Source organism: Tenrec ecaudatus, chromosome 6 (genome assembly GCF_050624435.1).
Source record: "Tenrec ecaudatus isolate mTenEca1 chromosome 6, mTenEca1.hap1, whole genome shotgun sequence".
NCBI classification, from domain to species: Eukaryota; Metazoa; Chordata; class Mammalia; order Afrosoricida; family Tenrecidae; genus Tenrec; species Tenrec ecaudatus.
Genome location: NC_134535.1, coordinates 160,540,082 through 160,565,034, shown reverse-complemented (window position 1 = coordinate 160,565,034; position 24,953 = coordinate 160,540,082). Strand labels below are relative to the sequence as shown.

General features: G+C 43.9%; 1 protein-coding gene across 1 annotated transcript in view; it reads right to left on the bottom strand.

The window, feature by feature from the left end:
• Positions 1–24,953, bottom strand: part of ASB13 (ankyrin repeat and SOCS box containing 13) — a 58,673-nt gene that overhangs the window by 16,426 nt on the left and 17,294 nt on the right. The window contains exon 2 of the mRNA XM_075552433.1: positions 2,323–2,510. Within this exon, the coding sequence (XP_075408548.1) occupies positions 2,323–2,510 (188 nt within the window). The remainder of the gene's footprint in view (positions 1–2,322; positions 2,511–24,953) is intronic.

Below are 24,953 nucleotides of genomic sequence, written 5' to 3'. Positions count from 1 at the left end.
CTTCATCCAGATTCCTCTCTGCAAAGAGAGCAGGAGGCTTCCGAGAGCTCAGGGGGAAATAGAGTGGAAAGATAATGGGCTTTTCCTGTTAATGTTTCGAAGCCCTCTTGTACTTAGAAGCACCGACTTTGTGCTAGGTCAGTGGGTCCCCACCTTCCTCCTGCCATGACCCTTTCATGCAGTTCCTCATGTGGTGGTGACCCCCAACCATAACATGATTTTCGTTGCTATTTCATAACTATAATTTTGCTACTGTTATGGATTGTCATGTACATATATGATATGCAGGATGTATTTTCATTGTTACAAATTGAATATACCATATATGCTCGTGTATAAGCCGAGTTTTTCAGCACAAAAAATGTGTAACATCTCGCTGGGCCCTCCCCCTGGAGGTAAAGGGACGAGCGCCCCGTTATCTCGCGGGTGATTGCCGTTTCTCCGCTGTTCATTCACAGCTCCGCTGACACTGCAGGGCTTTGAATGATTGTTAACTCACATCTAACCAATCAGAGCCGCCCTATGATGTGTATCTTTGAATAAACCTTTTAAAGACTGTGTGCGAAGGATGTGGCATGAATGGATGTCATCTGGTCAAGCCCGACTAACAAAAGGAGGAAATCTCATGAAGCCTGAAATAGAGTTCATAGCAAAGTGGATTCGAGATGCATGGGAAGACATTCCAGAGACATGGTGCGACGTGCCTTCCAGAAATGTAGTATTAGTAATGCTCTGGATGGCAGTGAAGACTGTGCTTTGTATGAAAATGACAGCAGTGATGGTGATGACGGCGATCTCAGTGAGGACAGCGTCTATGATGACCTCACACCAGCTGAAGCTCTGCATTGGGATACGGATGATGATGAGGAATCCAGTTTTGAAGGATTTTAACTCTTTACATTTTAGCTTGGTTGCTGATTGAGCTCAGGAAATAGTACACTTAGGGTATCATTGTTGATATTGTTTTTGTTGAACCTATTTTCTACTTACTGTGCTGGTTTACTAATGTTAAATGACTTGTCCTTTTATTTATGTTGTTTATTTAAAAGAAATATTTAAATACATTACCCCACTGATGTCTCAATTTTTAGTAATTTTATTTTCATTTGTTTTGATTATTGAAATTCACCAATAGCTTCTGCATTTTCCACCCTAGGCTTATACTCGAGTCAATCAGTTTTTCTGGTTTCCCAGGTAATAATTAGGTACCTCGGCTTATACTCGGGTTGGCTTATATTCGAGTATATACGGTAATTAAAGCGTAGTGATTAATCACAAAATAGGTAATTTTATATTGTGAAATATTTATGTGTTTTCCAATGGTCTTAGGCGACCCCTGTGAAAAGGTAGTTCGATCCCCAAGGGGGTCATGACCCACAGGTTGGCACCATGCTAGGCCAGGGGAGTTAGAGAGAGAAAGAGAGAGACTGGGACCATCCTTCCAAGCTTTCTAACTGTAGAAGTCCTGTTTGGGGCTGTTTCAACACCCAGTAAGCTCAGGGCAGGCGAGGAGAGCAAGGTGCCAGGTGGGGAAGGCAGGGCATAACAGTGGAAGTTTTAACTCAGGCCTCAGGTAGGAGGAGTACCTGAAGTTCACTCATACACCTCTCCTAGTCTGAAAATAGGCGCCCTGGTGATACAGCGTTTCTACGCTGCGCTGCGATCTGAGTGGCTGGCAGCTCAAAACCAGCAGCTCCGAGAAAGAAGGGCTGCGTTTTCGATTCCCGTAAACAAAAGCAGTCTCCGAAACCCACAGGGGCTCGCTATGAGTCTGCATTGGCAGGGAGTTTGGTTTGGGGGGTTGTGTCTGAAAAAGACAGGGGAGGGAAAAGGCAGCTCCCCAGGCTGGCAGGCTCTACTGAGAATGTGTCCAAACGCAGCTTCTGGGGGCTACGTGCTGGAGCTTATTTCAACTCTTCTTTGCCTGCCTTCCTAGTCCAACTCTTCAAAGGTGTAAGCTGTCCATGGACTTCACCTGTAGCCCCACCCTTGGGATCCAAGGTCTGTGGCCACCGCTTTGCTGAAACTGCCTTTTCTCTGGCCACTGGTGACCTCCTAATACTGAACTCCCCGAACCTGTCTCAGTCCCCAGTGTGCTGGGCAGTGTCTGCTCTTCCCTCCGCCCTTCACTTCCACCACATTCTCTTCTGGTTCCTCTACCTTCCCAGTCTTCTCCCTGCTGCCTCTCTTTCCACGTGTTTGCCTAGCCCTGAACGCCACTCCCAAGCCCTTTCTTTCCCTCATTCTACAGTGTCCTGCCTTGTTCCCACTCCTTCCCACGGCGACAGCTGGCCTTGGCGCTGTCCTGAAGGGGCCGCTCACCCGGGCCCCGGCGGCCAGCAGCAGCTGCACGCACTGCGCCTGGCCCTGCAGACTGGCCACATGCAGGGGCGTGATGGAGTCCACCGTGACCTGGTTGACGCAGGCGCCACTCTCGATCAGCTGCTGTAACTGCAACGTCTCCCCCCGCTGGGCTGCTTCGTGCACGGGGGTCCGCTCCAACCAAAAACCTGGCAATGACAAGAATGTTAACCCCATGCCACAGCCATGCAGCACAAATCAAGAGGTACACCTCCAGGGCCCCCGTGCAATATTCAAGTCACCATATATGGACTGGTCCAAAGCCTCTGCTTCGAACCCTCGGTCATCCCTATTGCATGCTGAGACCAAACTTCTCGGCATGGCATAGATGGGTCTTTGTGCTCTGGACCTTGCTCACTTCTCTGACTACCTTTCCCACAAACGACCCCCCCCCCCAACACCCACATTCAAATCACACTTGCAGTACGTCATCACTGCCCGCTTCTGTTCCACACATGTCCTTTACATACATTCTCCGCATGACATGCCTGCCCCCATGTCACCTCACCATCCACTGTTCCATCTCTTTTAAATGTTTTCACACTCCGATAAGTCAAAAAGTCACGCTTCTAGAATTCTAGCTCATCTACGCACGGGACTGTTCCCAAGAAAACGTGTTAAATATAGCTCTGTCACCGGCGGGTGGCATAAGGGAAGTTCTTTCAGTTACACATCTGTCTTCTCTGCAGGATTCCTTTGCACAAAAGGTTCATCAAAGCAATGGCTTCTGAAGGGATTGGCCGGGGCAGGTGAGATCAAGGCACAGGAAGTTAAGGTGACTGTTTGGAGAGATTCAGAAGGGATCATCTGGACAGATTATCTTAAAGGATACAGGATGGTCAAGTGGGCTCATTGTGAAGAAGAGTTATTTAAATCATTTTATTAGGGGCACATACAACTCTTATCACAATCCATACATACATCAATTGTGTAAAGTGCGGGTGATTAGACCAGCTATCCCACATCAAGCTGGGTCTGAAATGAGGCGTGCGGATGAACGGAAAAGAAAGAGACATGTACAAAGCATGGGGTTGGGAGGACAACAATCTGATGGACTGAAATACCACGTATATTCGAAGCTTGGTTTTTATACTCTTCTTACAAGGGAATGGTTACAAAACAAACATCAAAGAATTATCCTTAAAAAACATTCTGAACCTCTTATCTTTGCAGAAGTTACTTAACTAGGCACACTTTCTAAGCACTTGAAGAATAACAGCACTACATTCTAAGATAAGCACAAGGACATGCAAGGTTCAAAGAATCTTAAAGAGGGCTTAAAGAACTGAGTTATCTCACACTGCTTTCAGCTGCAAGGTCATAAAGAACTGAGTTACTTTGCAATGCTTTTAGCTACAAGGTAAACAGAGGCACAGCGGACTAATTAGTCACCCACCAAGAAACACCTTTACCAGCAGACCTCCTACATCTCCCCCTTTTTTATTTATTAAACATGAGCAAAGCGGGACTGCATCTGTCTTAGGTTGGGGGAGGTTCTGATGATCTTACCCATCAATGGGTCTACTGTTATTTAAAAACAGTATCCTGTCTTAGGTTAATGCAGCTGAACTCAATCCTCTTAACAGTCATTGACTTCAGTCCATCAGACTGTTGTCCTCCCAATCCCATGCTTTGTACATGTCTCTTTCTTTTCCTCTCATCCACATGCCTCATTTCAGATGCAGTTTGATGTGGGATAGCTGGTCTAATCACCCGCAGTAAAGCACATTTGTACACTCATAGCCCTCGTCATTCTCAAAACATTTGCTTTCCACTTAAGCCCCTGGCATCAGCTCCTCATTTCCCCCTCCCTCGCTGCTCCCCCCTCCCTCATGAACCCTTGATAATTTATAAATTATTATTTTGTTACATATTATACATTATTATATATCTTACACTGTCTTATGTCTCCCTTCATCCACTTTTCTGTTGTCCATCCCCCAGGGAGGAGGTTATATGTAGATTTTTATAATCAGTTCCCCTTTCCATCCCACCCTCCCTCCACCCTCCCAGTATCGCCACTCTCACCACTGGTCCTGAAGGGATCATCTGCCCTGGATTCCCTGTTTCCAGTTCTTATCTATACCACTGTACATCCTCTGGTCTAGCCAGATTTGTAAGGTAGAATTGGGATCATGATAGTGGGGGGTGAGGAAGCATTTAGGAACTAGAGGAAAGCTGTATGTTTCAATATTGCTACGCGACACCCTGACGGGCTCTCTTCCCCAAGACCCTTCCGTAAAGGGATGTCCAATTGCCTACAGATGGGCTTTGGGTCTCCACCCTGCACTCCCCTTCATTCACAATGATATGATTTTTGTTCTGATGATGCCTGATACCTGATCCCTTTGACACCTTGTGATCACACAGGCTGGTGTGTTTCTTCCATGTGGGCTTTGTTGTTTCTGAGCTAGATGACTGCTTGTTTACCTTCAAACCTTAAAGAACCCAGACGCTATATCTTTTGATAGCCAGGTACCATCAGCTTTCTTCACCACACTTGCTTATTCACCCATTTGTCTTCAGCGATCATATATGGGAGGTGAACCCACAATGATATGAGTTTTTTGTTCTTTGATGGCTGATAACTGATCCCTTCAGCACCTCGTGATCGTACAGGCTGATGTGCTTCTTCCATGTGGGCTATGTTGCTTCTGAGCTAGATGGCCACTTGTTTACCTTCAAGCCATTAAGACCCCAGACACTATATCTTTTGATAGCCGGACACCATCAGCTTTCTTCAACACATTTGCTTATGTACCCGCTTTGTCTTCAACAATTGTATCGGGAAGGTGAGCATCATGGAATGCCAGTATAATACAACAAAATATTCTTGCATTGAGGGAGTACTTGAGTAGAGGCCCAATGTCCATCTGCTACCTTAATACTAAACGTATACATATATGCACATAGATCTATTTCCACATCCTCATATATAAATATATTTACATATGCACATGCCTTTATTTAGACCTGTATATATGCCCTTTGCTTACTAGTTCTTTCTTCTATTTCCTTTTACCTTCCTCTTGTCCCACTATCATGTTCAGCCTTCATTTGGGTTTCAGCAATTCCTCTTGGTTACGTTACCCTTGGTCACGCCCTACCAGGCCTCCTACACCCTCCTCACTACCGATTTGTATCACTTGTTGTTCCGTTGTCCCTGGGTTTGTTAACACCACTTCCTTTCCCCAACCTCCCCCTCTCCCATATCCCCCCCGGAACTGTCAGTCCCGTTGTTTTCTCCTCCAGATTGTTCAATCAGTCTACCTTATTTAGACAGACCTGCAGAGTTAATAACATGCGCAAAAAACAAGACAGAGCAAAACCAAGCAACAAAAGAAAACAACAACAAGCCAATGACAAAAAAATAAAACAAAACAAAAGAAGAAAGAAAAGCTTGTAGTTAGTTCAAGGACTATTTGTTGGCCTTTAGGGGTGTTTTTCAGTCGAGTCTGACGGGGCGACAAGCCCTGGCCCCAAAGTCTACTTTTGGTATTCCCTGGGGACTTTGTTGCTCCATTCCTCTTGCTGTTATGTTCCATTGTGAAGAAGTTTTAAGAAAACTTAAAACTGCATTGTCGAGAAAAAAGGCCAGGAAGGTTGAGCCAAGAAACTGTTTCCCATCATAGGAAGGCAGCTGCTCCTGTGCTGAGGGCGGGCGGCTAGAGAACTTCATGGGGAATCCTTACCCCATCCACCTGACAGCCCTGACCTTGCCCCTTCACATTCTTTTTGTTCTCCAAACTCAAAGGACATATAAAAGGGACAGGATTTGCACCGTGTAAGAACGCAAAAAACTGCTGTTTTGACAGGGTATCAATTGAAGAAGACAGAAGTCTTCAGGAAAAAGTCAGATAAATGGATTCACTACCTTGAGAAATTTAAAGACCTCGATGGGGGACATTCTGGGAAGCAACAGCTTCACGTTGAGTTATCTGAGTTTAATAGAGCTTTCTGTGATTTTACAGCAATACTTTGTGCCTTACCCTCTCATTCCCCTAGTTGACATATTTCCCTCTCCCACAATACCCGAACCTACACCCTCATATCACAGCACTTATGCCATCCCCCCTTATTGCCCGGGAGCTTCTTGAAGGTAGGAAACACGCTAAATTATTCCACCTTAGTGAATTCCCTGGTGGTGTAACAGTTATGCATTGGGCTGCTAACCACAAGGTCAACCGTTCGAAACCACAGGAGAAGGACAGGGCTTTCTACTCCAGTAAAGAGTTACAGTCTCTTTGAGAATGATGATGGCAACAAATGTAATGTGCTTGTTACAATGGATGTATGTATGAATTGTGATAAGAATTGTACAAGCCCCCAATAAAATGATTTTTTAAAAAGTTACAGTCTCAGAAGCTCTATGACAGTGAGTTTTAATGAGTGGATTCCTTAGGATTTTCTATAGACTGAAAATATAGCTTTACTTCTGGATATTTCTTTTCTTTTCTTGCCTACTTGTCCTGCCAGAACCTCTAGTACAGCCGTTCTCAACCTGTGGGTCATGACCCCTTTGGGGGGTTGTTGAATGACACTTACACAGGGGTCGCCTGATTCACAACAGTAGCAAAGTTAGTTATAAAGCAACAACAAAAACAAATGTTATGGTTGGGGGTCATCACAACATGAACTGTATTAAAGGATCGCGGCTTGAGAAGCAGTGCTCTAGTACAACACTGAAGAGAATTAGTAGGGAGCGGGGAGCGGGGAGGGAGGGGAAAATGAGCTGATTCCAGGGGCTTAAGTGGAGAGCAAATGTTTTGAGAATGATGAGGGCAACGAATGTACAAATGTGCTTGACACAATTGATGTATGTATGGATTGTGATAAGAGTTGTATGTGCTCCTAATAAAATGATTTTAAAAAATAAAATTTAAAAGATCTTCCAAAAAATAGAATTAGTAAGCATGTATCACTGTCTTGTCCTTAGAAGACAAGCATGCAGTCCTCTGTCATTCAGTATGATGTTAGCTATGGGGTTTCAATAGGTGCCTCTGATCAGATCTAGCCAATTCCCTTCTATTCCTAGTTTACTGAGGGCTTTTATCATGAGGGGGTGTTAGATCTTGTCAAATGCTTTTAATACTGATTTTTCCAGTGTTAAACCAACTTTGTATTCTTGGGATAAATCTAACTGGTCATAGATGTATAATCCTTTTCATATGTTGCTGCATTCATTTATGCCAATATTTTGTTGAACATTTTTGCATTTGCATTCATATGAGGCTGAAGTTTTGTTTGTTGCTCTCTTTGACGTCATTTTGTGTGGGGTTTTTTTTAACAGAGTAATAATAGAATGAGCTGGGAAGTATCTCCTCGTCTTTAGTTTTTAGAAGTTTGTAAATAATGTATATTAAATCTTCTTTTTAAAGTTACGCAGAATTTGCTAGCAGGCATCTGGCACTTGGCTCTTCTTAATAGAAACTTTTAAAATTACTAATTTGATCTCTTCGTTTGTTATATGTCTATTCAGAATTGCCGTTTCATCTTAAGTTAATTTTGGTAGTTTATGTCTTTTTAAGAAATTGTCAGTTTCATCTGATTTATTGGTACATACAGTTTATAATTCAGTAAGATCGGGAGTAATGTTGTATGAGTCTGAGTTGACTAGAGAAACAAATCCAGAGACAATCATATATGAGTAAGAGAGAACGTCATATCAAAGAGCAATTGTACATTAAGAAAACATGCAGACACTCCCACATATGAGTACCCGTCTTGCAGACTGTTACCCATGCTACACGACAAAATATCATTTGCCATTAGAAATAAATATTTCACAATATATAATTACATACTGTTTTGTGATGAATCACTATGTTTTAATTATGTTCAATTTGTAACAATGAAAATACATCCTGCATATCAGATATTTACATGAAAATTCTTAACAGTAACAAAATTACAGTTATGAGGTAGCAACAAAAATAATGTTATGGTTGAGGGGTCACCACAACATGAGGAACTGTATTAAAGGGTCACGGCATTAGGAAGGTGGAGAACCACTCGCTTAGATGATATTTCTCTCTGTATAAACCTTCCCTCCTAGACAACTTCTTGTACCTTTTATAACTCAAAGCCAATGATTATTTTCAAAAGGCTTAGTCCCACGTTAGACCCTGGCCAAGCCCCCTGCTCTGTGTGCCCATAGTGTTTCTCATCACACATTCTTATGCTGCCCAGTCACTGCTTGTTTGTCATTTGCTAGGCAGTAGAACTAGAACATAAAATGGGCATTATGGCTGGTTCCCAGACCCATCTACTTCACTCCAAGATGATTAGTCTAATCATAGCGAGCCTATTTCCTTTAGAACATTTTGCTTAAATCTAGCTAATGGGAAGGGAGGGGAGGCTGTTGAGAGACTTTAATCTTTAACTCTCCTCATTTACCAGGAGATACAGGAGAAGATGGTGTCCCTTCTTCCTCTGGATACTTCCCAGATGTGAACGTGGTAATGTGAAAATATCTGGCTCCCAGACTGAAGATGAAGCCAACAAATGACCGAGCCAGAAGATGCAAAAAAAAACCCCAGAATCTTGAGAACAGTGATGAACTGCCTGAAGCTCACCTAAACGTAAGGCGTCCTGTTGTGTGAGATAGTTAAGGTTTATTGTGCCAACCTGGCCAATTAACACATGTGGGGTTAATTGAAGGGCAGAGGGATAAATGGTTCAGTGAGCCTCGCTTTTCAAGTTCTCGGGTCTCTTGTTTGTGATGGTTGGACCAGAGTGCAGCTGCCTTAGCCAGTTCCCTGCTTCAGCTGGCAAGGTCATTTCCTGCTAGACATCCCTGCGAAGCCACAGGGACCTACCCTGATGCAGCCCTGGGTGCTGGAGTGGCCGTGTAGAGACCCCTGCCAGCACTGAGATGCTTACACCTTCACTGATTCAGCTTTCCTCCTGCAGTAGGCATCATTGTGTTTTGTGAGATGGAGGAGGACTTTGTGAATTGGTGGTGGACATATGGGTTAATGTTGGACTTGTGGGTTTGGGCAGCACTGGGTTGGGATGTTTTCTTGATATGCACTTAACCTTTATAATACAACTCTCTTATACATGAGTTTCTGTGGATTTGTTTCCCTAGTTTCCCCAGATTAACACAGTAAGATAGATGTCTCTTCCTTCTGTAAACTGTACCTATGTTTTCTCAGCAAGTATAACAATATCTGGGACACAGAGTCCTAGTTTTTTAAAAGCATGTTATAAATGATAACAATGCTGGTGGCATAGTGTTTATGTGTTGTGCTACTAACTGCAAGGTCAGTGGTTCAAAACCACCAGCTGCTTCAAGGGAGAAGGACGAGGCTTTCTACACCTGTGAAGAGTTTCAGTCTCAGAAACCCACTGGGGCAGTTCTACTCTGTACTATGGGTTCATTGTGAGCCGGAATCAACACTACGGCTGTCAGTTTGCCTTGGGTTTTTTGAATTCTTATTGTCACGGCCTTTATTTTAGGCTGATAAGACCACATTGTATACCTCTCTATAATTGATGGAGAGGGCAAAATAGACCCCAAATCTCAAACTGAATTTACGGAGAACATTTATTTCGTTTCAGTGAGGACAAAGACAAGACCAAGACAGATCATCTAGATCTGAAAGAAGCCATCAGCATGGGGTCACAATGGCGTTCAAGGGTTCACAGAGAACTGGGGACTTAAAGAGCACATGGCGGGCAGAGGACACGGTCAGAGACGCGATTGGTGGCGAATCGATCTATCACAGTTGCAGGAGGGGCCCCAGAAGTGGGAATGGACTATGCTCGGGGCATGTGCATTATGCTAGACAGAAGAGTTCCGTTCTCGGGCTCTCTGACCAAACAATTAGGATATAACTTAATCCACATGGACACTCAAACATGGATTTGGCCTTTCACCATTTTCCATAGCCCCATTCACCCACTTGCACATAAGCTATCCTGAGTACCAGTTTCTTCACTGATAGAATAGTTTCTGCTCATGAGTGGGTTATGAAATTTACACAAATTAATTACAAACAGTAAGGGGGGGCTGGTACAGATTGAGTACTCATTAAATGTTCTCTATTTTTAATTTAATAAATCTTTTTATTGGGGCTCATACAACTGATCACAATCCATACATACATCAATTGAGTAAAGCATCCTTGTACATTCGTTGCCCTCGTCATTCTCAAAATTTGCCTTCCACTTGGGTTCCTGGAATCAGCTCATTTTCCTTTTTTTCCCTCCCCCTCCCTTCCCACTACCCCCTTCCCCCTGCACCCTTAATAGTTTATAAATAATTATTTTATCTTATCTTACACTGCCTGGCGTCTCCCCTCACCCACCTTCCCATTGCCCATCTCCTAGAGAGGAGGTTACACATAGATCTCTGAGATCGGTTCTCCCTTTCTACACCCCCTTCCCTCCTGGTGTCGCCACTCCCACCGCTGGTCCTGAGGGGTTCATCTGTCCTAGATTCCCTGTGTTTCCAGATCCCTACTGCACCGCTGTGCATCCTCTGGTCTAACCAGGTCCGCAAGGTAGAATTGGGGTCATGATAATTGGGAAGGGAGGAAGTGTTCAGGAACTAGAGGAAGGTTTTGAGTTTCATTGTTGCTACACTATTTATATTATTATTAACCCTTCAGTGGTACAATCTATTTCCTTCACTAGCCAAAAGGACCTAAATGTGGCTGCAGAGGGAATGAAACTCGGAGGAAGATTTGATTCCCTGTGTTGGTCTTGGTACTTTAGAGAAACAAATCCACAGAAACTTACATATGAGAGAGTTTTATATCAAGGTTAAGTGCATATCAAGAAAACATCCCAACCCAGTGCTACCCAAGCCCACAAGTCCAACATTAACCCATATGTCCGACACCAATCCACACAGTCCTCCTCCATCTCACAAAACACACTCAGTGATGCTGACTGCAGGAGGAAAGCCGAGTCAGTGAATGTGTAAACATCTCAGTGCTGGCACGGGTCTCCACACGGCTGCTCCAGCACCCAGGGCTGCATCGGGGTAGGTCCATGTGGCTTCTCCTCAGGGATGTCTTGCAGGAAGTGAGCCTTGCCAGGTAAAGCAGGCTAAGGCAGCTGCAGCCTGGTCCGACCATCAAAAAGCAAGAGACCCCAGAACTAGAAAGGCGAGGCTTACGGAGCCATTTATCTCTCCACCCTTCAATTAACCCACGTGTGTTTGCCGGCCAGGTTGGCACAATAAACTAACTACCTCATTCCCACAATTCTAAAATCTACCGCTGTCAGGAAATGGGCTCCTAATCTCTCGGGAAACCTACAACTCACCCTAACCCACAGGCCTGCCTTGGGGTGGTGAGAGGAACTGTCTGTCACACTAGAGTCAATTTTCTGGCAGCAAAACTCCAAGCAATAGAACCAGAGGTTACCACATGAAATTGGAGAGGAGAGAGCTGGATTAGCCCCTTGGTCTTGCAGCAAGAAAGGAAAGTACGGCTCCTCTCCGCCCGAAAGCTGAACTGCTCCTGCAGTTAATCAATAGCAAATCAGCTCCCACTGCCTTGTCCAAAGGGGAACAGGTAGGGGAGAGGGAGATGTGCAAATAATTTCAAACAGCAGGATCTCTTCAAGTGAGAGACACTTGGAAGCAAGACTGCTCAAGCATCCTGGGGCTGTCGGGAAAGGCCGCAGTTAGGCCTGTGACGAGCACTGCGTACCCACCTCTAGTCCCACCACCTTCAGGGTTAAAGTGCTCAGCTGCCCACCACAGTCAGTGACTCAACCCCACCAGCCTCAACACAGGAGAGAGGTGAGCCAGCCTGCCTCTGAACCGGCCACGGCTTTGGAAACCCCCCAGAGCCGTTGTACTGTCCTGTAAGGGTGCCATGAGCCAGATGGACTGGAGGACTTTGGTGCTTGATTTTGCTGCAGTGGATGGCTCAGTGAAGATGCTCACAGCCACCTGCTTGCTGAATGAATATGTGAGTATATGAATAAATGAATTCCTGGAACTCACTCTCATGCCATCCAGTCAGTGGCAGCCCCGAGGGTGGGGTATAACTATGCCCCTGTGGGTTTCTGAGACTGAAACTCTATGGGAATAGAATGCCTCCTCTTTCTCCAGCCTTGTAGCTGCTGGTTTCCAACTGCTGGCCTTGCAGAATGTGGTCCGATGCATAGCCACTACGCCACCAGGGGGCCTTCGAGACATGGGAGGAATTACTAAATCAAAAAAAAATTTTTTTAAGTCTGGCCATAAAAATGTCTTCAAGACGATGGAATTTACTTCCTTCCCACCAGTCTATGGAGGCGGTTCAACTTGCTGGCAACGGCATGTTCTAATGAATGAGCACCAGCTGCAGCGGTTTTTAGCAGCAGCAAGGGTGCAGACATGAGAAGCAGCAGACTCAACAGCAATAAAGAGAACAGAAAGACCTCGGAGGGCTGGGGGAAGCGGGGGGGAGGGCTGGGGGTCTCCAAGGGGCGAAGGGTAGGAAGTAAGTTGACCTGTGAGGCACCTGGACAACCTTTCAGGACACCAGTGACCCACCTGGAAGAAGGCCCTTTTGGAGTGGGAACTCGGGGGGAAGATGGGGTTGGATCACTGTGCATGAGGAATGACACCTGAGGTCCTTCTGAGGTCTGCATCCCTGCATCCCCGAGTTCCTGGAACTGTGGGCTACCCTCTACAACCGAAACCTCAACCAGGAAAGGTCAACAGATGGTTAATGTAGCAAACAGGGGGTCTCTGGTTGCAATCGGGAAGGGAGCAGCACAGGAAAAGGGCATATTGGTAAATGGACTTGTCAGCCCAGCCTCTGCCTCTCCTCCCTGAACCCAAGTTGTGATAAGATGCTCCCCTGTATGCAGTCTTGGAAACCCAAGGCTCTCCTGTTCTGACAGATAACCTCTGAGATTTTTTTGCTCCTGAATCCCAACAGCTGTGATCTGGTCTCTGATCACCCCTTTCAGTCACTGTTGTTCCCTCCTTACTGTTAATAAAACTATGGCTTTGAAAAGTGCCTTCATTCATCCAGCTTAGCCTTTCACCCACAGATGGAGCTGGACTGGACTTGTCTGCTGTATGGCTGGGTAGGTCACTCTGGGTATAAATTCCTTTTTTATATATGTGTCACTGGTTTGGCTTCTTTGGAGAACCCAGCCTAACCCAGCCCTCGTCTACTAATTGGCAGCCAGGTAAGATGACAGGTCAACTTAAGGAGACATGCCTGTATGACTAGTGCTCTTCTGCCCCATGGTATTGCCCTCTAGCTCAGCCTCTACACTAGGGTGAAAACTTTCCTGGTCCTGGTCCTGCCCCTGAACCTTTCTTACCTTTCAGTTGAGACCCGCACATCTGAGGACTTGCCCCTGTCCCAGGACCAATTTTCCTAGTTGAGACTTTGACGGGCTTTGGCATCAAGCTACCCTTTCTTTGTTGTTGCCATTGTTGTTAGGTGCCGTCAAGTGAGTGCCAACTGATACCCACCCTATGCACAACAGAAGGAAGCACTGCTGTTCTGTGTCATCCTCACAATTGTTGCTATATTTGAGCCTATTTAGGAGCTGGTGGCAGTTACATAATCACCTGTCAATTTGTGAAGGGGTGGGGTCTAGCCGGTCAATCAGGTCACAGCTTGATGACCTTATTTGGAGGCTCAACGGGGATAAATAGCTCACGGGAGGTCAGATAAAATCATTTTCTGCTTGGTCATTCTGTTGATAAGACACATGGAGCTATGCTGATGGAGTCAGAGCCCTGGAGCTGAAGGAGCCACATGGAAACTGATGCCAGCACTGAGATGCTTCCATTGCCACTGGATCCACAAGACTTTCCACCCACTGGCCTGTTATCTACCTGCATCCAGTGTCATTGTATGTGTTGTATGAGTCTGTAGAGAAAATTATAGACTGGTATTGGATATATGGGTTAAAATTGGACTTATGGACTTGATCTAGACTGGGCTGGGATTTTTTTAATATACAATTGCTCTTTTATGTAAAGCGCTTTCTTTTTTTAAATACTTTTATTGGGGGCTCTTACATCTCTTATCACTATCCATACATTCTGTTGTGTCAAGCACATTTGCACATATGCCGCCATCATCATTTTCAAAGCATTCTCTTCCACTTGAGCCTTTGATATCAGCTCCCCATTTCTTCCTCATCCCTCCCCTGCCTGCCCTCCCTCACGAACCCTTGATTATTTTTTCCATATCTTACATTGTCCTCCATTGCCCCTCACCCACTTTTCTGTTATTCTTCCCTCTGGAAGGGGGTTCTAGATTGATCCTTGCGATCAATTCCCCCTTTCTCCCCCCACCCTTCCCTAATCCTCCTGGTATCTCTACTCCCCTTGTTGGCCCTGAGGGGTTTATCTATCCTGGATTCCCTGTGTTCTGGCCTCTTATCTGTAGCAGTGTGCATGCTCTAGTCTAATCCAATTTGTAAGCACAATGGAGATCCTGATAATGCGGGTGAAGGAAGCACCAAAGAGCTAGAGGAAAGTTGTGTGTTTCATCGGTGCTATACTGCACCCCGACTGGCTCATCTCTTCCCTGTGACCCCTCTATAAGGGATGTTCAATTTCTACAGATGGGCATTGGGTCTACACTCCATGCCCCCACCACCTCCATTCACCTTGGGCATGGTTTTATTCTGAGTCTTAGATGCCTGATACCTGATCCCATAGATACGTCATGATCACACCGGCTGGTGTGCTTCTCTACCATGTGGGCTTTGTTGCTTCTGAGGTAGATGGCCACTTGTTTATCTTCAAGCCTTTCAGATGCTATATCTTTTGATAGTCTGGCACCATCAGATAAAGCTCTTTCTTATTTACGTATGCATGTCTCTGGACTATCTAGACTAACACAGAGCTTTTATAAGTGGTGACAAGCCACAGTGATCACACAGTTCATGAGTTCAAATCCTGTCTGTTCCTTTCAACTAGTGCTAACCGCTTGGGCAAAGTACCCTCTCAGAGCTTCAGTTTCCTCATCGATATAACGGTGCATTTCATGCTGTGAAGAATAAATAAAATAATATCTCTGTGTTATTTTGCATAGTGTCTGGCCAATGATGAGTTACCTATACATGACACTCACTATTACTGTTACAGAATCATTGTTATCATTGAGTATTTCTACTAGCCCTGTCTTGATCTCATATTCCAGTTCTATTATCTGAGTGTCTTTGTTCCACAAAAAAAGCTCCCTCTGGTATTCCAGTTATAGTAACTTGATCCTTGCCTAAGATCCCCATTTAAGTCCCCAGTGACTTTCTGAGTCCCTTCTCAGCTCCCCTGCATAGCACCAGGGCCTCTGAGACTGAGCCCTGAATGCCTTATAAATTGCCCAGTGCTGCATCAGGTGATCTCCTACCAGTTCATCAGTCAACTGTTTAATATTCTCGAATTTTGCTAGCTGGAAAATGATGGGAGCTTGAAATGAACCGTGACATGGGGACAAATCAGCCATTGGGTGTGGTTTCTGTTTCATTTAAAAAAAAACAAACCTGGAGAACCACTTAACCAGCATCGCACTTAGTCAATATAGAGGCCTGGAGGCCAGCTCTTTGAGCCCAAAGAGTAGCTCTTCAGGCAGGGCTCTGCAGCACCCCCACCCCTGAAATTGGTATGTGTGATGTTTGAGGGGGGCTGCAAACAGTCTGTGACAAGTCCCATTATCTTTGAACTCTCTGCTTCCGTGAATTTTTCAAGCCCCTCATATATGACCACCCAGGCCCTCCATCCAGACGCAGAGTACTGCCTGCTCCACCATCACCAAACTCTGCAGAGACCAGCACCGCTGCTGCTCTGTGTGTCCCCTCTCTGGGGGGTGTGAACACAACCATTTCCCCATCTCCAAGTCAATTATCTCCCAGCTGAGCCGGTCCTGTTTTAACTCATGTAGTGGTCCTGTATTTTTTTTAAATCATTTTATTAGGGGATCATACAACTCTTATCACAATCTATACATACATCCATTGTGTAAAGCACATTTGTACATTCACTGCCCTAATCCTTCTCAAAACATTTGCTCTCCACTTAAGCCCCTGGCATCAGCTCCTCATTTTTCCCCCTGCCAAAAAGTTTTCACACCTAGAAGCACAAGTAAGCTCTGGAGGTCAGGCGTCAGCAGCAAAATGATTTGGGTGTCAGCCCTGGGCCCCCCACTGCTGTGTAATCTGGGATAATCTACTCATCCTCTAAACTGAAATTTCCACACTAAAATGAGCGCTCCAAGGACTGTCACAATCATTAAAGGCATAGGACACATGGGGAGCCTGTTACAAAGCAGATGCTTAATAAATGGCATTTACCATTACCGCTCATTTTTTAATAGTACCATCTGAGTTATAGTTTTTAAATTAGCAGTCACCTTGTTTCTTTTTTTTATTTCTTTTTCCACCTTTTTTAAAAATTAATAAATATTTTTATTGAGGCTCATACAACTCTTATCACAATCCATACATACATCAGTTGAGCAAAGCTCCCTTATACATTTGTTGCCCTGGTCATTCTTTTTTTTTTTCTTTTTTTACATTTTATTAGGGACTCACACAACTCTTATCACAATCCATACATATACATACATCAATTGTATAAAGCACATCCATACATTCCCCGCCCCAGTCATTCTCAAAGCATTCGCTCTCCACTTAAGCCCTTTGCATCAGGTCCTCGCACCTTGTTTCTTGTATATATTTTCTTTTAAGAATATTTAAGAATTTGCGGGGTTTTGTTGTTTTCAAAGATATTTCTCAATGTTGCATTTAAAATTTTAAGAAAGCTTTCTCAAAGAAAAATTCATATAAAATACAATTCACCACCTTTAAGTGGAAGCTATGATGGGAACCCCAAAGTTCTCCCCTCACTCCTCACTTCCTGGTTACATCAATCTTCTTTTGCATTGGATTTTCCTTTTCCAGATATTTCATATAAGTGGAGTCTGAATATCTGTTCTGGGTCTGGCTTATTTCACTTAAAATGTTTTCAAGGTTCACACATGTCGTAGCATATAGCAAGATTTCATTTCCCTTTATGACAGAATAATATGCCATCGTGTATTGTTGCTAGGTGCTTTGAGTTGGTTCCGACTCCGTGAGAGCCTATGGACAACAGAAGCAAACACTGCCCAGTCGTACACCATCTTCACAATTGTCCTTGTGTTTGAACCCGCTGCTGCCGCCACTGTGTCAATCCAGCTCTTCAGCACAGCCTTTTTCTCTTCAGCTGCCTTTCCATTTTACCAAGCATGATGTCCTTCTCCAGGGACTGCGTTGATACATCTTATTTGAGTGTAGATACTGTATATTTTCCTTCCATTCATCTACTGATGGACACTTTGTTTCCACCTTTTAGGTACTGTGAATAACGTTGCAGTGAACATTGGTGCCCAAGTGTCTTTTTGAGGTCCGGATTTTGATTCTTTGTGGTACCGACTCAAGAGTGGCATGAACTGTTTGGGAAACTGCCCAGCTGTTTTCCGCAGTGACTGCACCATTGTTCATTCCCACCAGGGCTCCATACCCTCACCAACACTTGCTATTCTCAAAGTTTGTTTGTTTTTAATGATGTTGACCATCTTCCATGTGTTTATTGGCCATTTCTGTTATTTTCTTTGGAAAACATGTCTGCTTATATCTTTGTCTATTTTTCACATAGGCTGTTAGTTTTTAATGTTTTAATTATGGATGCCCAAAATATTGTTTGTCAGTAAGGTTGGGATCAAAGTATGATTTAACATTTTTTAATTAGGCAATAATTAAACATAAGATATTTACCTTATTTATGGGGACAAAATAGTCAAATGTCGATTGGAGGGGGGAGGAAGAAAGTGAAAGACAATAGTGGAAGCAAAAGGCAGAGAAAGTGAAATTAAATTGCCTACGAAGTGGAAGACAACCAGGAAAGAGAAGGAAGGCATTGCCCTTTCCTTCTATGCACACAGACACATCTCCTAGGATACACTTCGATACGCTAATCTTCAACCTTCCCTCCCGAGTCAGCAACGGCCACCTCTACTCAAAGTACCAGGGACGGCCAAAAGAACAAACCATCCACCTTAGAGCAAGCACAGCCAGCATGCTCCTTAGAAGGATGGCGATGCTTTTGTCTCAGCAACTTTAGACATGTTATCAGGAGGGACCAGTCCCTACAGAAGGGCATCATTCTTGGTTAAGCAGAGAACCTGTGAAAGAGAGAAAGTCCCTTGAAGAAATGAATGGTCACAGTGGCTGCAATAATAGGCTTGAGCTCGATAATGATGGAGAGGATGGGGCAGCACCTGGTGGTGTTCCCTTCTGTTGTACACTGTGTCTATTGGTCAGTTGACTGGATGACCCCTAACCAAACTCCACCTCCTGCCTCTAGCTTCTCCCCTTCCTTTGGGCTCCATTGTGCTCATTACCATGGAAGTCCTGGTGGCATCGTGGCTAAAGCACTCAGCTGCTAACCAAAAGGTCAGCAGTTCCAACCTACCAGCTGCTCCTTGGGAGAAAGAGATGGCAATTCTAGTCTGTGAGTATGGGTTGGAATCATCAACTCCATAACAGTGGGTTTTAGTGGGATGTGCCCATTAACAAAGGTGTGTCATGGTAGAGGAGGGTAATCCCCATTCCTGGGTCCTTAATTCCCTTATCACACAGCAGGAGTAGGACATAGGGCTGTGAATCATAAAGACTTGAGTTCTAATCCTAGATCACCCTTTTTAATTGAAGGACTTTAAGGAAGTTTTAAATTTGAATTCCTCTAAGCCTTGGTTTTCTTAAATTTGTAGAAAACATTTCACAGGGCTATTTTATGGAGAAAATACGATAATAATGTACAATATTTTTTTAAGTTCTCAATGTTTTTAACATTATTATTTTCTTTAACAGTTTCACATGCTCTAAATGTTGTTGTTATTGTTAGGTGCCATCAAGTCAGCTCAGACTTATAGCAACCCTTATGTACAACAGATCAAAATGCTACTCAGCCATGTACCATCCTCACAATTGTGTCTATGTGTAAGCCCTGTGTTTGAAGCCGCTATGTCAATCCATCTTACCTAGAGTCTTCTTCTTTTTCACTGCCCCCCCCCCTTACAGAGTACGATGTTCTTCTCCAGGTAATGGTCTCTCCTGACGACATGTCTAACGTACATAAGACAAAGTCTCGCCATCCTTGCCTCTAAGGGGCATTCTGGCTGTAATTCTTCTGAGACAGATGTGTTTGTTCTTTTGGCAGTCCATGGTACTTTCAATATTCTTCACCAGCACCATAATTCAAATAAATAGATTCTTCTTTGGTCATGCTTATTCAATATCCTACCTTCACATGCATACGAGGTGTGATAAGTAGGTTTATTGTGCCAACCTGGCCAATGAACAGATGTGGAATTAATTGAAGGGCGGAGAGATAAATGATTCAGTGAGCCTTTCCTTTCTTGTCTCTTGCTCTTTGATGGTCAGACCAGGGTGCGCCTGCCTTAGCTGGTTTTCTGCCTCAACTTGCAAGCTACACTACCTGTGGGACATCCAACCCATGGACTGTGTTGCTGTAGTTTGAGGTTCCTTTAAGACCCGCTTCACCGCACTACTGGAGTATACATCCCATGAGGTGAGGACTGTCGAACCCTGTCATCTGGCTGACTGTTGGTGACCTTGCCTGTGGCCAGATTGCCTGAACTGCTCTACGGAGAACTCAGCTGTCTGCTTCCTTGACTTGCATCCGGTGGTCCTCAAGACTTGAAGGACTGCCAGTGTATTAGCTGTCTCACGGAAGTGAGTTGCACTGAGTCATTTGTACTGCTCTATAGACTAATTAGCTGTTTATTTCTTATGTTGTATATATCTATCTATATAAATATATATAAAATCACAAGTGTCCTGGTTTTATTTCTTTAGAGATCCCTAACATAGAGGCAAGTGAAAATACCATGGTTTGGGTCAGGTATACCTTAGTGAACTATGTATCATCCTTGCTTTTCAGCACTTTAAAAGAGGTCTTGACAGCAGATTTACCCAATGCCATACATCAATTGATCTCTTGACCCACTGCTTCCATAAGCATTCATTGTGGACCCAAGCAAGACAAAATCCTTGACAAATTCAATCTGTTCTCCATTTATCATGGTATCTATTGGTCTAGTTATGAGGATTTGGGATCCTCTTTACAAAGAGTTGTAATCCTTGCTGAAGGTTGCGATCCTTGATCTTCATCAGCAAGTGCTTCAAGTCCTCCTCACTTGCAGCGATCAAGGCAGTGTCATCTGCATATCTCAAGTGCCTTCCTCTAATCCTGCTGACATAGTCTTTGTCACATAATTCAGCTTCCCTGATGATTTGTTCATTTTCTTTACTTGGTCTAAATAGGACATTTAAATTTGTTTGTTAAAGAGTTCATCTTTAGAGGGGGGAGAAGGGAGGGAGGGGAAAGAAAAAAAAGAGGACCTGATGCAAAGGGCTTAAGTGGAGAGCAAATGATTTGAGAATGATTGGGGCAGGGAATGTATGGATGTGCTTTATACAATTGATGTATGTATATGTGTGAACAAGTGTGGTGAAGAAGGCTGATGGTGCCCGGCTACTGAGAGATATAGCGTCTGGGGACTTAAAGGCTTGAAAGCAAACAAGCGGCCATCTAGCCCAGAAGCAACCAAGCCCACACGGAAGCAGCACACCAACATAGATGACCATGAAGGACAGAGGAGACCAGGTCTCCAACATCAAAGGTGGGGTGGTGGTGATAATCACATCACCGTGAAAGAGGGGGAGTGCATGATGGGGACCCAATGCCCACCTGTAGACAGCTGGACACCCCTTCCAGAGGGGTAGTGAGGACGAGATGGGCCACTCAGGGTTCAGTGTAGCAACAATGAAACTCAAAACCTTCCTCTAGTTCCTGAACGCTTCCTCCCCTCCCAATCATCATGACCCCAATTCTACTTTACCTTGCGGACCTGGTTATACCAGAGGATGTACAGCGGTGCAGTGGGGATCTGGAGGCACAGGGAATCTAGGACAGACGAACCCCTCATCACCAGCGGTGGGAGTGGCGACACCAGGAGGGAAGGGCATGTAGAAAGGGAGAACCGATCTCGGAGATCTATGTGTAACCTCCTCTCTGGGAGATGGGCAAGGGGGAGGCGGGTGAGGGGAGACGCCGGGGAGTGTAAGATAAGATATAATAATTATTTATAAACTATAAAGGGACCAGGGGTGGGATCGGGGAGGGAGGAGGATGGGGGGAAAAAAAGGGAAACCAAGCTGATTCCAGGAACCCAAGTGGAAGGTGAATTATGAGAGTGATGAGTGCAACGAATGTACAAGGGTGCTTTGCTCAATTGATGTATGTACAGATTGTGCTAAGAGCCTTATGAGCCCCAATAAAAAGATTAAAAATAAATAAATAAAATGAAAAAAAGAGGTGTCTTTAAAAATTTTAAGAATTACTATTATAAGATAATCATTATTTTAAGCCTATTATTCATAGATAAATTTTGCTGATTTATTGAAATCCACAAGAATAGACAATATCAGACTCCTAAATAAGACTATACTATGTCAGACATGTATATGAGTATATTAAATCAAGGTGTTTGTTTCATTAAAAAACCTTATGTAAAAACTAAGGAAATGCCTCAAATCACTGCCCATCCATAATGGCCTCGATTCAAAGCTAACTACATCGAATTAAGTGAACTGAAGGGGTTTCCATAAGAATTTTATGAAAATATAACTATTATTTAATATTCTAATTCTAGATATAGAAAATATTATATTTCCTTTTCCTCTTAATATAAGAATCAGTTATTTAACTAATAAAATTGCATTGTTTACAGAAAAAAAGGGAAAAAAGAGTTCATCTTTAATATTCTATTTTATTTTTAAAAATTTTTAATTTTAAAAAATAATTTTATTGGGGATTCATACAATTCTTATCACAATCCATCCATCCATCCATCCATCCATCCATCCATGTGTCAAGCACATTTGTACATTTGTTGCCATCATCATTCTCAAAACATTTTCTTTCTACTTGAACCCTTGATATCAGCTCCTTGTTTTTCTCCCCTCCCTGTTAATTTTCTATTTTAAGATCATTTTTGTCACTCTAAATATCTCTGTACCCCTTCAAAAATACCCTACAGTACAATCCTATTGGATTCTCCTAAATACACACACACACACGTGTTAAACAGGGAAAAAAAGAGCTGGGAGCATTCCTAGTTTAATATGGAGAATTAAATATGTCTCTCCCGCCCCCTTCCAAAGATCCTATTACACTCATGGTTACGGGGCGAGGGGTATAGATCCACACACATAAAGAGAACACATGGGGAGGCACGAGCAGCATCATGCTTCAAGGAAGTTTTAGGAGCTGGAAAACAGGCTGGCATAGTAATGACTTAGTGGACTAGAGAAGGGGGTGTGAACGCTAGCAAAGAGCAGGCAAATCTGAGCTGCAGAATCAAAAAGATTTCAGAGCTGGAGGGTGACAGGTACTACTGAGAATGGGGATTAGGGTGGGGCTGAAAGAGAGGAACTTGTACATCTTTATTAAAAAAAAAAACAGCAAAACACCCCTGACCCCAGTCTGTGTGTGTGTGTGTGTGTGTGTGTAAGAAAGAGCTTTATATACAAGAGCAATTGTACATTTAGAAAACATCCCAACCCAGTCCAGATCAAGTCCGCAAGTCCGATATTAGCCCATATGTCTGATACCAATCTATAAAGTCTTCTTCAGACTCCCCAAACACATGCAATGATACTGAATGCAGGAAGATCACAGGCCAGTGGGTGGGCAGTCTTATGGATCCAGTGGCATTGTAAGTCTATCAGCACTGGCAGGGATCTCCATGTGGCTTCTCCAGCTCCAGAGGTCTGGCTCCATTAGCCTCTCTCCATGTGTCTTCTCCATAGGGAATGTCTTGCAAGGAGTGAGTCTAGAGAATGTCTTCTGCCTCCAAGGAGGAAGACCAGAGTTCCCAAAAACCTCAGGAGAAGGCCAAGCCCACACAGAGATAGCCAATGGCTATCACCATTGACAGGCTAGACTCCATCCTAACAAAAGCAGGTAACTACAACTCAGAAGTGTGAGAGAAGTTAACTCAGTCAGAAGCTCCAGATGGAAAGCCCCACGCTGGTGGTGGAAGTAGACACGCTGGTGGTGGAAGTGGACACGCTGGTGGTGGAAGTGGACACGCTGGTGGTGGAAGTGGACTCCCTGTACCAAAAGCAGGGGAACTGAAAGCCTACAATCTCCTTGCCCTTAGCTGCCAGAAGGTTGGCAGCCAGCTTATAACTCCCCAGAAAGAAGATTAAAGAATTTCTCTCCAAGAAAACAAGTGTGTCAGTCCCAAGAGAAAAGATCTACAGATGTTGACCTCTGAGATCTACAGATACTTTCAGTACAAAAGTACTGCCCAATTACCCTGCCTGAAACCTACCAGTCAACAAGCCTGGCCCACTGGGCACCAGGGCTTCCAGAAACTTCAGTGTCTCTCTTACTTATAGACAGACAGCCAATGCTTAGATTAGGAGAACAAGAAAGAGGTCAAAACAAACAACAGAAAGCATTCTGGTTGAAAACATCTTTCCAACTAGTATTACCATCTATGAAAAGGGAAATAGTGACACAATAGCCGGATGCTTTTAAAAAAGGAAAATTCAGAGAATATGAAAAACTGTTTGGAAGTGAAAAATAGGGTGGTGAGTAAAAAACAAACAAGTGAATTTAATAGACGTGCTGGGAAAGGAAGCCCAGAACATCTCCTAGAGACTGCACATACGAAAAAACCCAGAGACAGAAGAGGCAGGACAGTGGTAAGAAATAGAAAGGATTCATCCAGGAGGTCTAATAACTCAAGGGGGCTTCAAAAGTTCTACTTGATTCCATGATCTTTTTTTGAGCCCTCTCATAGATCCAGGGGAGAAAGACATGGATTTGACTCCAGGAAAGAGTTACAGTCTCAAAAACCACAGGTATAATTCTGCCCTGTCTGAGAGGGTTGCTTTGAGTTGGTACAGATTCGATGGCAGTTGAGTTTGGTTTTTCATACATCCAGTGTGTCTGAAATGATACTAAAAAGTCCCTGAATAGAAGGGAATTAATTTCTAGCTTGAAAGGGCCCAAAAGTGATCAACATAACGAATACAAAGGATTCATACCTCACTGAACTATCATGTAATTTCAAAACACCAAGAATGAAAAAAAAAAAAGCCAAAAGTCTTTTAAAGAAGGGAAAATGTCACTTTTAAGAATGATTGGGGAATAGAACAATGAAGTCCCCAGGGAATACCAAAAATAGACTTTGGGGCCAGGGCTTGGCAGTCTATCAGACTTGACTGGAAAACACTCCTAAAGGCTAACAAACAGTCCTTGAACTAACTACAGGATTTTCTTTGTTGTGGTGGTGGATTTTTTTTACATTGACTTTTTGTTGTCGTTTTGTTTTCCTTTATGTTGCTTTGCTCTTATTTTTGTGCACGTTATTATTTCCTCAGGTCTGTCTAAATAAGGTAGGCTGAACAATCTGGAGGAGAAAACAATGGGGCTGATGGTTGGGGGTGGGGGGGCACATGAGAGAGGGGAGGTGGGGAAAGGAAGTGGTGTTAACAAACCCAGGGACAAGGGAACAACAAGTGATACAAATCGG